General features: G+C 44.5%; 1 protein-coding gene across 6 annotated transcripts in view; it reads left to right on the forward strand.

Annotated features, from left to right (window-relative positions):
* Positions 1-15,235, forward strand: part of CEP250 (centrosomal protein 250) — a 36,897-nt gene extending 21,662 nt beyond the window's left edge. The window contains exons 24-33 of one of the 6 annotated variants that reach the window (XM_055813499.1): positions 274-401; positions 664-784; positions 2,479-2,633; positions 4,298-7,447; positions 9,093-9,245; positions 9,650-9,757; positions 9,916-9,966; positions 11,817-12,341; positions 12,561-13,266; positions 14,218-15,235. In XM_055813499.1, the coding sequence (XP_055669474.1) occupies positions 274-401; positions 664-784; positions 2,479-2,633; positions 4,298-7,447; positions 9,093-9,245; positions 9,650-9,757; positions 9,916-9,966; positions 11,817-12,104 (4,154 nt within the window). In that variant the 3' untranslated portion in view covers positions 12,105-12,341; positions 12,561-13,266; positions 14,218-15,235. Of the gene's footprint in view, positions 1-273; positions 402-663; positions 785-2,478; positions 2,634-4,297; positions 7,448-9,092; positions 9,246-9,649; positions 9,758-9,915; positions 9,967-11,816; positions 13,267-14,217 lie in introns of all 6 variants that reach the window. The other 5 variants (XM_055813500.1, XM_055813503.1, XM_055813498.1 and 2 more) reach the window with 5 other exon arrangements.
* Positions 15,236-16,207: the final 972 nt, after the last annotated feature.

A 16,207-nucleotide genomic window follows, 5' to 3' on the forward strand; every position in this document is an offset into this window, starting at 1 on the left:
CAGAGAGACAGGTCCATGTTTCTTTGTGGAGAAATGACCGGCATCAAAATGAAATAGGGCCCAGGTCATGTCAGGTCGTAGGGCATGTGTGCTCTTCTCTGGGGCAGCACTGACATTAGTGGTCCTCAAAATAACATTAGCCTGTGACACGCATCTCACTAACACAACTTCTAGGACAATGTGAAAGACACTGCCACCTTCTCCTACATATGAGGAGGCGTTTGTTGGAGACCCTTCAATTAAATCTTGAAACAGAATGGCTTCTCTCTTCAGAACAGGGTCAAGTCTGGGACCTGACTGTTTCTCAGGCCAAGGACCTCCCTGCAGAGCTCACAGTGGACAGAGTGGCAGCAGCCCTACAAGACCTGCGTCAGCACCTGATGCAGACTCAACAAGATCTGGTAATGTGTGTCTAGTGCACCCAGAAATCCTGTCCCTTTGCTGAACTGAACTGACAAGCAGAGTGCTGAAGCCAGAATGGGTGTGAATTCATTTAGGCCAGGTTGGCTTGCTGCCATGGGGACAAAGGAGAATCATGATCACATCTACTATTACTGTCAGCTGCTCCTCCCACCTTGGCTATTTCTGCCTTAGTGTTCGTACCTCTTGTCTCCTGCCAGCAGTGGCTCTGTGAGGTGATCCTTCTCTTCTTACCTCTTCCAGAATGATGCGAGGAAGAAGATACAAGACTCAGAGCTGGAGCTGAGCAGGTGGCAAGCTGGGAGGGACCGTTTCAGCACCCACAATCAAAAGCTGCAGAAACAGATGGCTCAAAGTCAGGAAGGTATGGCTTCTCCTTTCCAATCCACTGACCCCATCCTGTCCCACCAGCGGGGATGTCTGATACCACACAGAGGAAAAGTGCAGTGCCTGGAGATGGGCAGAGGAGAAAAACAAGATGAGACTTACCTGTAGAACTTCCAAAGAAAGCTTTTTATAGAGAAAGATCCAGTGGCTGGCAGTGCACCCAGCTGTGCTACTGCTGTAATGTGCAGAGGTGGTGCCTTTCAAGTCACATGTCACTGCTAAGTAGGTGTAGCTCGATGCCTCACAGCATCCTTCTCCATATGTTGTTTAAAAGCACCAATCTGCAAAAAAACATGTCTGTATTGACTTCCTTTTCCTCTTACACGGCAGATTCACAGAGCATTAGTTCAGCGTTAAGGTCCTATATTATTGCATCTTCAGCTGCTTTTCCTAGTTCTCTGGTACTAAGTGTTTCTGCATCCTTCTTACCTGTTTTCTTGCCAATACTGATTGGGGGTCTGAGCTCACAGCCACAGCAAACAGTTTCCTGCTTCCCTAGCCACTTCTTACTTACGTCTTTGGTGACACATTCACATTGGGTTTGTCTATAAACTGTTTTTCACATGTAACTACCCACCTCTTCCTCTAATCTCCAGGCCATCCCAGAGCCTCCAGGGCTTCTTGGCCTCTCTTTATCATAGCTGGACAGGCATCCCTGCTCCTTTCTCTGTCATATGTTTTCCCACTCTACACATCAGAATTGCTTTTTCATCTCACTGTCTTGTTTTTCTTGTCTCAGACTGCAGGAACGTGGAAGTGTGGGCATTGCTTATTGCCTCCTCCACAGACTGTTGCCTGCTGATATGATGCCTTTACCTGTGCAGTATTTCTTCATGTTCTCTCTCCAAGATGGAACTGCTAATTGTTTTTCAGACTTTTTACAGGAGACTTTTCCAGGCCTTAGATCACCACTTTTTCTGGAACATCTGTAGTTTTTATTACATATGTTACATGTGGTAACAGCTCATATACTTCAATTCTGCCGTTGGACACATCCTCCTTGTCGCACTAGTCAGTTCTTTTCCTCTTTAGTTCCTGTCTATTAGTTTAGTCTATTAGTTTAGTTTTAGTCCCTGTCTATCTGTAGTCCTTCTTGGCTTCAGATCTCGGTACTGGTGTGATGCTAAATTATTCTGGCCTTACTGTTGTTCTAGTATCACTGAACATTTCCTTCTTTTTCTGCCAGTGCGCGATGTCTTCCTCTAGCATTCTTATGGACAAATACTAAAGTGCATCTTCAAGAACAACACTGACATCTGTTTTTTCTCTAATGTCTCTTTGTCTTCCTGGTCAATTAACTGCGTCATTGTCAGTCTTCACTTTTCCTTTAGGACACTAGACCTGACTCTCAGCTACTGTCTCTGTCCTTGTTTCATCGATGTCAGTTCTACCTGCTTCTAACACTGTGGATGATGTGCTGCCATGCCCTTAGCCCTGGCCTTTCAACAGGCTGAAAAGCAAGCACATTTTCATATTATTCTAAATCTTGTCACTTTCATTCTTTTTTTCTCTGCCTGAAAGTTTATTTATGTCTGCTTTGAAAGTCCTTGTGGACTTAATGCCTTGAAAACACAGACAGGCAGATAAGAAAAGTATTTTTTTCTCTGTAGGATGCAAATCAGATTAGTTTTTCTTTGCTTTTCACCTTTTCCTTCACCTTTACTGCTGCAGAGACACAAGTGGCAGAATGCAAGAAGAACTCTCTACAAGCTGCCCTGCAGGAAGAGGCCGCTGCTTTAAAAGAGGAGGCTACAACTCTACATCAAGAGGTGGTGTCTTTGGAAAAGAAACTCGAGAGCACTGAGAGGCAGAGAAAGGATGTCCTGGTGAGGCTGGCAGATGCCATCAAGGGCCGTTCCTTACATGTTTTTGGGCCTTCTTTTATAATTCTAAGGAGCAACTGTTTCCAGTGGAGAACTGATTATGGGTGGTATTGTACAGATTCAGTCCAAATCTGAGAAGATAGAGTATGCAAATGCTGACCAAGTTTCCCTCACTTTCCCCTTCCTTCCACTCATCATTCCTTGTTTGCCAGACTTTTGCTTTCCTGCCAGGCCATGTAGCTGAATTAGCAGGGTCATCCATCACCTTGGGTAGGAGAAAACAGTCAAGAAAGGTGAGATCGTCAAGATGACGCATATCACAGACTATGTGGAGAGACCACGGACCACTGCAAGAGCAGAAGGATATTGTTTATACCAGTGGTTGTTTTTTTGTTTAGCTTTTCCAACTGCGTTCTTCTGAATAAGTAGGAAAAGATGCAGTAGTCATAAAACTCAGTTATGATTCAGGATGTTTATTTTCCCCAATTCTGAAGATTTGTGCCATTGAAGCTTTAAAATAATTTTCAAACGTTATTTATGTGGCACACAAATAATTGGGCAATTATTTGTGTTCAAATTCATGTTTAGATTTCTAAATATCTGGATCTGGAAAAAGGGGTGAGAAGATAGTTTGCTAATAATAGAAAGCTGTTCAAAATTGCCCATCTGAGAGCAGACAGTGGGGAGAAAACAGAGCAATTTGAGAAAAGTGCCAATCCAGGTAAATATGTATGTCTGCAAGAGAAAAACTAGTCCTCATTTCAAAAACAGAATGACAGACTGTGATTTCACCATTACTCCTTCAAGAGGAGACAGTGGGGTTCTAGAGGATGGTACTATGAAAATTCTACACAGTAGAGGTCCAAACAAAAAGAAAAGGTAAATGAAGTGTCCTCTCTTCATAAAAGAGAGAACATCATCATGCCACTGTGTAAATCATGCTTAGTCTGGACTTTTAAATCCTGGCTGCAGCTCTGGCAGCTCCTCCTCAAAAGAACACACTAGAGCTAGAAGAGGTTCAGAGAACAGCAAAAAGACAGGACTGGCTGAGTAAGCTGGGAAAGACACAACCTAAAGAGTGTCACAGGAGATGTCTACAACAGCCTGAGAGGCAGGGAGGAAGGGGAAAGTGGTCATTCACTGTTTTCCAAGACATGAACAAGAGCCCATCTGATGAAGGTAGTAAGAGCCATGCTGCAAGCAAATGACAGGAGATGTTAGAGCAGAGCAGACTTGTTGAATGCCTTGGCAAAGGGTGTGGTAAATACAGCAGGTCCATGTGGGGTCAGGAGGAGACTGAAAATTGTCACAAGCTGGCACAGTGCTAGAATCGGGGAGGTAATCATGCAAGTCAGTTGGATTTGATGATCTTAAAGGTCTTTTCCAACCTAAATGATTCTATGATCAGTATTTTTCCACTTTTCCATTTACAGTGACTCTGGAATCTGTTATGGATGGAGTTTGATAAATACAGTACGGTTCTCAAATCTTTTTTGAGTGACAGTAGAAAATTTATATTGAACAGGGAAAACAACTAAATAGCTCAAATTTTCTACTAAAAGCTCAGACTTCAGGCCTTGACTGCCACTGGACCAGGAGTTCAAATCTAGTATGAAAACCAAACACATATTGGTGGAATTATTGAATTTTTTCCTCTTATTTTGCAGCATGAACGGGACAGACTGCAAGCACTTAAAGAAGAACTGGTGTGGGAGATAAAAATTCTGCAGGAATCAGTCACAGCCTCTGAAACACGAGCAAATACAGCAACAGATATGAATCACTCCCTTGAACAAGAACTCCAAACTACGTTGTCTATCTTAAAAATTAAAAATGAGGAATTGGAAACACAGTGGGAGAAAATCCAGATGCTACAGAAAGTGGCAGCAGAGGGAGACGCTTTGCAGGAGAATCTGACTCTCATGACTGCTATCCTGTCAGAGAGGGAGGGAGAAATGAAGTTGTACCAGGAACAGATAAGAACGCTGGAAAAGCAGAAAGAAATGCATAAAACTACTCTCAATCAGGCTATTAAGGACCTAACAGAGAAGAAACAGGAGACAGAATCCCAGCAAGAACACATACAGGAACTGGAGAAGCAGCAAGAAGAACAAGGGATTGCTCTAAGCAAAATGAATAAAGACCTGGAAGAGAAAGACCAGGAGATCAGATCCCAGCAGGAACAGATAGCGGAGCTGGAGAAGCAGCGGGACATGCAGGGGACTGCTGTTGGCAGGATGAGCAAAGACCTGGAGGAGAGGGACCAGGAGATCAAATCCCAGCAGGAACAGATAGCGGAGCTGGAGAAGCAGCGAGACATGCAGAGGACTGCTGTTGGCAAGATGAGCAAAGACCTGGAGGAGAGAGACCAGGAGATCAAATCCCAGCAGGAACAGATAGCGGAGCTGGAGAAGCAGCGGGATATGCAGAGGACTGCTGTTGGCAAGATGAGCAAAGACCTGGAGGAGAGGGACCAGGAGATCAAATCCCAGCAGGAACAGATAGCGGAGCTGGAGAAGCAGCGGGACATGCAGAGGACTGCTGTTGGCAGGATGAGCAAAGACCTGGAGGAGAGGGACCAGGAGATCAAATCCCAGCAGGAACAGATAGCGGAGCTGGAGAAGCAGCGAGACATGCAGAGGACTGCTGTTGGCAAGATGAGCAAAGACCTGGAGGAGAGGGACCAGGAGATCAAATCCCAGCAGGAACAGATAGCGGAGCTGGAGAAGCAGCGGGACATGCAGAGGACTGCTGTTGGCAGGATGAGCAAAGACCTGGAAGAGAAAGACCAGGAGATCAAATCCCAGCAGGAACAGATAGCGGAGCTGGAGAAGCAGCGAGACATGCAGAGGACTGCTGTTGGCAGGATGAGCAAAGACCTGGAGGAGAGGGACCAGGAGATCAAATTCCAGGAGGGGAAAATAATGGTTCTAGAACAACATGCTGCATCACAAGTGAGAAATCTACTTGTGGATCTTGATCGTATGAAAGGAAACTTGAAGGAGAAAAACATAGAGCTTATGTCACTGACTCAGCAGATCCAAGAACTAGAAAAGGAGAGAGAAGAGGTGAAATCTCTGCATGCAAGTCTTGAACACCTGAGAGCAATTCTCAAGGACAGAGAGAGTGAGTGTGATTCTCAAAGGGGTCAGTTAAGATACTTGCAGCAGTACAAGGAACAGCAAGATGGGCACCTGCAAGAGCTTCATGGTAAAGTAGAAAAGATGACACTTTCTTTATCTAAAAAAGATCAAGAGTTTGATTCACAACAAAAGCAAATTCAGGAAGTTGAAGAAGTCATGGAAAGGCAGTTAAGTATTGTCCGTGACCAACTGGAGCAGACCTTAGTAACCTTAAAAGAAAAGGACAGACTCATAGACATCCAAAAGCAACAAATGAGGAGCTATGAGGAAAAAACAGAAGAACAGATGAATGTCTTACATAGAGACTTAGAATACACTAAGGCAATACTGGAAGAAAAGGATCTCGTGATTGGATCTCAGAGGGAAGTGATTGAGACCTTCCAAAAACAAGAACAGGACTCCAATCAGCAGAAGGAAATTTTGCAGCATCTTCAAGTGGCACTAAAGGAACAAGAGCAAGAAATTTTATCCCTTAGAAATCAATGTGAGTCATGCAAGGAAGAGGAGGAAAACCATGAAGCTGAGCAAGCAAATCTTCAAGCAACAAAACTGACTCTGAAAGAAAGAGAAGAAAAGATAGAGGTTCTGGAGGAGGCTATCTCTAAGCTTCAACAGCAAAAGGAGGAGGCAGCGATGCAGACTAAAGCCATACTGCAAAAACTAGAATGTGCTGAATCTTCTCTAGAAACTAGAGATCAAGAGATAGCGTCTTTGCAAGAGCATGTGCAGCACCTTCAAGAGCAGAAGGAATTAGAAGGCAAGCAAGCCAAGAATTTACAGCAGGATCTAGACAAAATGAGCCAAATAGCGAAGAAGAACCATTTAGAGTTCCTCAGGCAGACAGAGCAAATTAACATGTTCCAGCTTCGTGAAGAAAGCATGAAGGTAGCACTAACATCATGCCAGAAGCAAGTGAATCTGCTTGAGGAAGTGGTGAGGAAGAGAGATGAAGACAATGAAGCTCTTACACAAAAACTTCATCACCAAGAAGAAGAACTGAAGGTCTTGCAGAATCTCCAGCTTAGGCTAACTGAAACAAATGAAGAGGTCAGGCACCACAGAGAGCAAGAGAAGCTTCTGGAGGAAGCCTTGCCTGAGAGGGATCGAGAGGCCAAGGCTCAAGGTGAGCAAAAAGAGTTAGAAGAGGAAATAAGAGCTCTTCGGGAAGATCTCCAGCACGTTCAGCAGACCCTGACAAAGAAGGGTGAAGAGACCAGGTATCAGAGAGACAGAGTCAGGTATTTAGAGGAGACTCTGACAGGGAGAGAGCAAGAGCTTAGGAGGCAGAGTGAAGTCCTGAAACAGTTGACATCAGCTTTACAATGGAAAGGTGAAGGGGAGACCCTAAAGAAACAAATCCAGAAGCTCCAAAAGTGGGAAGAAGAGGAAGCAGCAAAGAGGAAAGTTCTCCAGGAGAGAGACCATCTCTTGAAAAGGCAGAAGGAGCTAGCCCAACAACTGGAAGATGAGAGGAAAGCAAAGGGGGAAGAACTGGAACATGTGATTGCTGTTTTGAAGCAGAATGAAAGCAGAGAAATTGAATGGAAAGGGAAGGCACAAGCACTCAGTCTTGCTCTTACCAAGAGTGAAATGGCCAATGGGACTCTGAGGGAAGAAATAGCCATCCTGCAAAGTATGGTTTCAGAGAGGGACAAGGACCGCTTTCATCTTCAGGTAGGCACTGTGATTGATCATCAGTCAACTAAAATATCTATAAAGGATTCTAAAGATGTTTCCCATAAAGACAGGGGAATACATAGTCCTGTAACAACATGACCTGCTTGGCCAAAGAAGCCATGAATGCAGCCAGCAGGCTTGCCTGCCTATACAGCTCTGGCCAGAGACCATTCACCTGCTAGAGCTGGCAAGCCCAGAACTACTGAAAGAGCTGCAGAGCTTGCTGTTAGATCAAGTCCAAAAGTTGGGAGTGGGTAATTGGCTCTCTCCTACGTAGGTGGGCTTAGCCAACCTGTTGTGGTTAGGATTTGACATTTGACTAGTGTACTAAACTTGGTAGAATTTTATAATGATGACTGAACAGCAGCTACGCTGATGCCGCTTAGAGGATGCTTTCAGAGGTGTCAATTTCCAAGGTACAGGTTTTTCTGGTACATTAAAAAGAACGGAATTTGTGCCATTGCCTGATCAGGTTAAGGGCTTCATCGTGCATTGGGTGTGCTCGTGCTGCAGTGCAGAAAGCATGAAGGCAAATCTCTGTGGATTTCTGAAGGTGGTCTGACCTGGCTACTGCCAGTGGAGCAGCTGCAACAACCTGTGCTACAGACTTGCCTGGGTCTCTGCCAGTACTTTTAGGCACTACATTAATGTAATAAAACCCGCTACTAATAAAATACTATATTTATGCATTACACATTTATACATTACTTAAGAAATATTACTGCCAGCTTGATCAGGATGCCGACAGGTATTGTGATCTGTTGATGGGAAGCAGAGAAGTGACAAGGGCAGGAAACATGAAAACAACAGGGGGAGATTTCAGCCGCATCCATATAGATCAGGTATACAACAGCATTAGATCAGGTAATGCAGTTGCATCTATATAGATTGGTACAGTGCTGCTGATATCAAGACTACATTTATAGATGCTGTCAGAGATTGCTTCAAGGAGCAGTTCATCAAGAAACCCACATGAGGGTAGGTGGCTCTTGACTAGGTTCAAAGCAATGCAAGGGGCTTGACTGATCGTGGGATTTTTTTCAAAGAGCAGTTCTGTAACGATGATGTAACAGGTAAAGGGAATAGAGAGCAAACCCGTAGTATTTTGTCACTGCAGAAATACCTGCTTGACTGATATCTTGCATATGGTTTGGTTGTCTGAGGACAGAGAGTAGAACTTTTAGATAGGATAGAAGTACAGTGAAGGCCAAAGAGTATGACCAAAGATGGTCATCCCTAGGGATAGCTTCCGTAAGAGGACCATGTAAATGTGCAAGTCTTCATGATGGACAAGAAATGGCTGAGAGAGGGAGCTGGAAATACTGAGACCTTTGTAAAACCATTAAGTGGCTGAAAAGGAAATTTAATGTTTCCAGTCTCTCCCAAAACCTGAATGGGCGGACTGAACAAAACTAGCAGGAAGCATGTCCAGAACAAAAAAACTCCATTTCTCAAGGTGATCTGGAGGAGACCCCCTAGGAAAAGTGTGTGCTGTTTTGGCCTGTGGACCGGGAGAAGAAGGGACTTTAGTACCATCCATTCTTGAGTCTAGTGTCTAGTTGCTCTCCCTGATGTTGATTCTGGCCCTCCTAACCTTTATGTGGTACCAGCTCACATCATGTCCTCTCTGAATACCCAACAGGCTATTGCAGAAGGGGAGCAGCTATCATGGCTCTCAGAGAAGAGACTCCTGTCACAGCGGCTGGAATGTCTGCAGCAAACAGTTGCAAGGCTGGAACAGGAGAAGACTGAGCTGAAGCAACTCAATGATGAGCTCAGAAGGACTCTTGAGCAGGTAAAACAGGGTTTCACTGTCTCTGCAAAACCTCTGTTATGGTCCTCTGTAACACAACATACACTGCACTTTGGAGTCCTCCGCTTCTTTCCATCCCTCTCCCACCTTCCCCTGTGGACACGTGCTTTTATATTTTCTCTTTCTTCTGGCACCCCATTGCCTTCACAAATGCATGTTCACTCTGGTACCACCCTTCTTGCCCCAGTGTCCCTATACACACACATTTGACTGTCTCGTGTCAGGAACTGTTTCCTCTTGCTCTTTCTCTTCCATAGTCTACATGCAGTGCTTTTTGCCCCCAACATTCTCTGGTGCAATTAACGGTCTCTGAGCAGACATCTCCTTGCCATGATGTCCAGACGTCCTTTTGATGGCTGTGACCCTTTCTCCTATCCAATGTGCAGGTGGAACGTGAACGGAGGAGACTGAAAAGAGATTATGGTGGTCGGTCACTGCCAGGTGCATGTGGATTTTCTGAGTCTGACCAGCACAAGATGCCTGCTTCTAGACAGGTGAGAACGCATGGTGGGAGGAGGCTCTGGCCATATGGAGGAACAATGGCAAATCCCAGTGACAGCAGCCCCCCAATATAGATCTAACAGAAGTTCAATGTAGACCATGGCCCTGACCAGACTGTAGACTAAAAAAAATCCTTGTGTTTTCTTCACAGGAGGAGTCTCACGCTCGCTGCAGTTGTCGATTAGCTGAGTTACAGAACCAGGTGAGGAGTAGGGAGTACCTCATCAAAAGCTGCTGTGGTTGTACCAATCGGTGCAGCTTTGCATGATGCTACAGCCTGAGTTTTGTTTGGCTGTCAGGAAGCAAGTACACCAGGCAGTGGAAATAATCAGCCGTATCCATTGGTTATAGCCAAACAACATAATTCCCCTAGGTCTAGTCTCTGACTTGCCTAAAGATGCGGCATGGTGGAAGAGCGATTAAGGAAATTCAGAAGACTGCAACTCGCCTGAAAATAGAAAAGATTCTCAGGGCATTCCCCTTGAGTTTTACTTATCCTGTTGACCATTCCCATTTTCCATTGACTGTTAAGTGGAGCTTGCATTGTATCAGTGCTACAGGGATGTGAGGCAGTGCCAGAGCTTACAGCCTTCAGGCAATTGTTAGTCTCATATTGCTATGCTGTGCAGATCGCGATCCCAATACTGGACCAAGTCAGAGACCTAAGCACTGTATGGACGTTTGTTTTTTCAGTGTAAGAACATGGGCTCCAGCTACTGAAGCCTACTGCATCCTTTGACAGTAGTACTGGCACTAGCAGCAATCGCCAGACTTCTTTTCCATGTACCTTTATGGGTTTGGTACACCCTGCTCTGCTTGAGGAGGCGAATCTTCACAGGCATTTGGGGCAAAATGCATATAATGTTTATGTGAGTTAAGTGCACAATGCTTAGCTCTGGCAAGTGAAGCGAGAATACTGCTAAAGCTTTCAAGGTATATCTTAAGGATGTTTTCACCAGGGAGCCTCAGTGTCCGAAGCTCTGTTGTGACAGCTAACTAACTGAACCTCCTTCCCTTTGTGACTGCTGTGTCTGCCTGCACTGTGGACCTACTTCAGCAGTTCAGGAGGAAACTGGAGGTGCTCTTCTCAGACAATATTCCCCAGCTGGCTAGTCAGGGCACTCCTCTGGGTCTGGGCAACAGCAGAACTGGAACTTGGTCTCCCACTTCCTGGGAGATGCTCTTAGCAGCAGATGGCTACTTCTCCCACTCGTAACTCTGGGTTACCTGCCAGAGCATGGGAGGGTTTTTCAGACTTCCAAGCCCAGTTTCACAAAGGTGCCCTTATTATGTCAGAGAGAAGGTCAGACCTGTCCTTTTCTCCAGTGATGGTGTTCCCTAGCCTGTGCATGATGTTTGCTGTGAGGTCCCTTTGTTGCGTTATTTTCCATGGGCATCTCCTCCACTCCAGAGCAGGCAGAGGGCAACATGCCAGAGCTGCTGTGGCTGGCACTGCACTGCAAACCTGACAGGAGGTGAGAGCAGCTCCGTCTCTCCTATCAAAAGCCCAGCTGGCATAAGTCCATGTTGTTGGGAAAAGAGAATCTAAGGAGTTTCAAGGCCTCAGCAGTCCTTTAAGGCTTATCTTCCCCTGGGCTTTGTTCATCAAATTATGCTTATTTGTGAAATGCTTTAAAGTTAAGAAAAATGAGAGTTTGCTCCCTTTTCACATGCTAGCTGTCAAGCTTTTAAACTAGATCATAACAACAGTTCTCTACTACCTTGTGTAACCAGTAGCCCTCCTACTGAGGAAAAAGCATGTTGAACTGATGTCAGTAGCCCAAATCTCTCTTGTAGTAACCCAACTCTTTTTTTCAAATCCTGTAGGAGCCTCTCACTTTAATATAAGAGAAACTGAGAAACTCAGAATTGTTGATAATTTAAGCTCAGTTCAGGGTGACTCTGGGAACCTGTTACTTCCCATTCCACAAGGACAAAGTGTTTGTCAGGGCTGGATTTGGAGTGTGCGTCTCCCTGGCAGCTGGTACCATGGAGCTACAGACAGTTCTGACAGCGTGGGCTTGTCTGAGCTCAGCCTTTTGCCTCTTTCAGGTGTCCCTTCTGCAGACCCAGCTGGCACAAGAACGAAAATACAAGCAGGACTATATTGAGTGCTGTGCAAAGACCAGCCAGGAGCTGTCAGACCTTCACCAAGAGCTCTCTTACTCCTTAGCAGCTGTGGTCAGGGAGCCCAACGCTACTGTTCTGGAAGCAGAGACCTGGAAGCTGGATCGGTCTCTGAACCTTAACTTGGCTGTGATCTCTCTGGACCGTCAGTCTCCTGAGAGACAGATGTTGCATTCAACAGCCAGATCGGCCAGAAGCAATGACCTGAGGTAACAGGACCAGTGTACCGCAAGAGGCCTCAGCAGGAGCCAAGTCGGGGACCTGCTGTAGTAGGTGAACTGTGGCAGGGGGCTTGGTCCAAGGCATGAGTCTCGAAGTAAGATAAAAGTTCAGAGCACAGTGTTCACTGCAGGTTCCCCAGCAGAAGCAGTGGTGGGACAAAACTGGTGCTGGCTTGTCTGGATGGGGTCAGTCATAGGCCTGGAAAAGCAGGATGAACCTGGTGAGCAGGTAAAATTTCTTCCTTTTCTAAAGCATTCCATCACAGCATGCCTGGTCTGTCTCCACACAGGCCCCCCACATTAGGCTGTTCCTGTCAGTTTCTATAGTGTATACAAGACTTTGTCTGTTTGGGTTTTTTTCAATACATTTATTTCTCAAGAACACTGCACAGGCTCTGAGCAGAAATATCCTTGCAGTGATACTGTGTTGCTCCTCTGCTTTCTTCAGCAGCTGCTCCAGGTGGGCTTTCTCTGCGCAGAGCTCTTCATTTGTTCTCTTACACAAGTTCAGCTTCTCCTGGTCAGAGATCTTTGCTCTCTCCATCTCGCCCACTTTACCTGACAGAACTTCGTTCTCTTGCTCCAGCTACAATCGCAGAAGCACAGAGGAAATAAAATACAGTAAGATTTACTCGGCAGGAGGTTTGGCTTGGACAGAAAACGGAGGAACATTTCCATATTCACTCGGTCATGCTGTCTGAAGGCAAGAAGTCTGAGAAGCAACAGCAGCAGCTGGAGACAAACACCTGGCAAGATCTTTGGCAACTCTGCTCACCTGCAGCACAAGTGTGTTCAGTTGCACTTTATCCAATGCAAGAGCTTCATTGATACTGCTCATGTTCCCTGTTGCGACACGTAGCTCAGCTATTTCAGCACTCAGCTTATTCTGAGCCCCTGTCAACTCTGCGACTGACTGCTCTGCCTGAAGAGACACAAAAGAAGAATTTCTGTGACCTGAGACAAGGAATAAAGAGCAACACATGCTAAAAGATCTAATAATGATGAAAACTAAGATAAAATATTAAAAAAGTCTATGCTACAGAAATAATTCTAGTAATAAAGTGCTTAGCCTCCAATGGTCAGCTGAGAAGAACATGGCATCTCCTTACTTACTTACAAGAGGGAGAGCCCAGCAGAAGTCTTACCTTTTCTAGGTATAATAGGGGTTAAACTTTATTTCTAGGTAAAATAGGGGTTCTTGAGTCTTCCAGTTAGGTGTACTAGAAATGTGAAGACGGATGGATGGATAAAAATTGAGTTAACCCAGCAGAGTCTGACCTTTCTCTTTGGTTATCTGAAGACAGAAAAACACCTTCCCTCGGTTTCCAAATTACATTTGCTTCCAGACTGGGGGATTGTGAGAAATCAAAAGGAATGCAGAGTTGTGTTTAATGCCAGTGCAGGACAACTTTCATCTAGGTTGGGTACATATGTCTAAGTATGTAACCAACATCAAAGTACATGAGACCAAAGTCACATCCAAGCACAGGAAAACATCCACACAAACAACAAGTGAAGGGAACAATCTCACTGGGATTTAACATTCATGCAGGCAGAAACAAAACATAGTGAAAAGAACAAAATAACTTTTATTGGAAGTGGACAAGCTTTTGTTTTGTTAAACAGTTTTAGTTCTTCAGCATTTCCAGTGTTTCTTGTTCCTTCAGACACATGAATATTGCATAAACACAGGGAGGAGGAGAGCTTTTGTTAAAACAAGTGAAATGTCCAACACTTACCTTGCAAAAAAGAGATTATCAGGACACCATCAGAGGTCCTTTGGGCATAAAGGTACCCATTAGTCAACATACACATCTGTATTGAAACACATACGCATACCATATTGTTGATACGTAACTCAGAATATCCAAATGTGGTTGTAACTAACAAAATCTGATATTCAGTAACTTTTTAAGGAGGACCTTCCCGGGGCTTATGTGCTCACACAGTTTTTAGAAATGAAAAAAACTGGGAGAGCAATTGCTGATAATCTGATTTTGGTAGCTACTCATTAGCATTCTCCTGATTAGGATAGGAAAGTAACTGAATTTAGCTAATGTTAACAAACTTGTATGTAATTTCAATCTTTTTTTTTTTTTCCCTAGTCTAAATGAGATGTCTGATCTTTGTCTTAATGGAGGAGTTTCTGCCAAGCCAAAGACAAAGAATCAAGGCTCATGGAGGTGAGAAATGGGGTGAGCTCCTGTGCAAAGCCATTCCCTGCCTTTTACCTATATTCCTCTCATATAGAGGACAGCTGGTGCTGTCAAACCTTACCTTATGATGAGTATTAGAATCTATAAAGCATTATTTCAGGCAAACGATTTCTGGGGACAAAATACGAGTATGCAAGAACAAAAGCATAGGCAAGGAGAGAGAACTGTATGGAAAAGGAAGTCCAAACAAGAAATTAGTAATCCCTGAAAATCAGGACAACTTCTGGGACACATCTGTGCTAGGGCAGGTACTCCAACAAAACAAAAGGATGTAAAGCTTGAGCTACACACAATTAAGGCTAACATAACTGAACAGGAATAAAATTGCACCTTATGCAGTGCCGGTTCTGTTTTGCATATGTTAGCCCCTTGTCTCCTCTTACTTCTTACTCTGCTTTTTGAGAAAAACAACTTGCTTCTACCAAGGAGAGAAGTTAAAAGTTTTGAAGATATTAACACCAGGCACATGACAGAAGTCCAGAAGCTCAGATCAGGATTACATTTAGGGTCAGATTTACAAGGTGCTTCTGAATAGGACCCTTCACACTATCACAAAGACGCCAGTGCAGGTTCCCTAGCTGGAGATCTATTTAGCAACAGAAAATCTCAGGAGAGAGTAACAGCACTGAAAACCTGGTGTGCTGGGCTTTAGTATGTGAATAACACCAAAGAATAAAAATGTGGAACCCAAAGCTGCTGTTCTGGAAACAGAGACTTAGAAGCTGGGGCAGCCTCTGAACCTTCTTTTCCTGCAGCGGAGCATCTGCAGCATCATGGGGTTCCTGTTGTGCGCCCTTCCTGGAAATGTGTTATGTTTTGCTGTGGGGAAGGGGGGTGCATTTGTTCTGTTTACATTTGGAAGCATTTCCTAGTGACAGATTTTTTTAAATAAAAAGTATGAACTGGCGTCTAACGATCAGTTGCATAGGTGTGGTATAGCTATGCCAGCATGAGGTAAGGAGAGCAGTGCAATGGAATGAGCTTCCATAGTGCTGATGGTCTTGTTCACCCCCCACTATTCTCTGCTTATTTAAATCAGTGGGGAATAGAACCCAGAGGCAAAAAGAACTTCAGTCATCATGGTTTTGTGCCAAATCTGGCTAGTAAAAAAAATTTTTTTTTGATTGTTAGTGTGGTTTATGATGACAACAATTTGGAATCTTCAGATGTCTCTTAAATGTTCAACTTCATCCTGCATGACATTCTGTTAAGTGCGATGTTCAGTTAGGTGTATTAATAGGATTGAGTATTCATGTAGACCTCATTAAAGGGATCAAAAATCACATGCATGTAAATTCTTATGTGGAATTACAATCCAAATGAGATATTTCCAGGGGAACTCACAGAGCTTTGACCAGTGCTTTCAAGATCTTTATCTGTAATTAAAGGAGAAAAAAAACCTTTTAACAGCAACAAAAAAAAATTGCTGCAACAAGGCTTTTACCATCAGTGCTGTTGCTCCTTCCTCCAGAGGTCAGACCACACTGCTGCTCCTCCAGCCAACCACCTCTCCCACCATCCTTAGGGCTACTTTAACTATTTAGTGGGAACGAGCTACAGCTGCACATTGTCCATGTCAATCAACTCACCACCTCTGCATGAAGGCCACAGCTACATATTATCGATGCTAATCAACCCACTGCCTTCATTCCTCTACAAAAGATTATGAAGAAGAGTTATACTGAGGCAGAAAACAGTCTCAGCTTCACATATGAAAAAAAGCCGAGGCTCTGAGCTGTCCATTTCCCTCAGGGATCAGGGAGAACTCCTTGGTTGCTGGTCGGTGCCATGAAACACTGCCCAGGAAAAGGTTGGGGTGGGGAAGAAGGGTGAGGGGGCAGGAAATAAAGTGATATGTATAACTAGGAAAGCAAGCAAG

Source organism: Falco peregrinus, chromosome 9, assembly GCF_023634155.1.
Source record: "Falco peregrinus isolate bFalPer1 chromosome 9, bFalPer1.pri, whole genome shotgun sequence".
In the NCBI taxonomy this organism is placed as follows: Eukaryota; Metazoa; Chordata; class Aves; order Falconiformes; family Falconidae; genus Falco; species Falco peregrinus.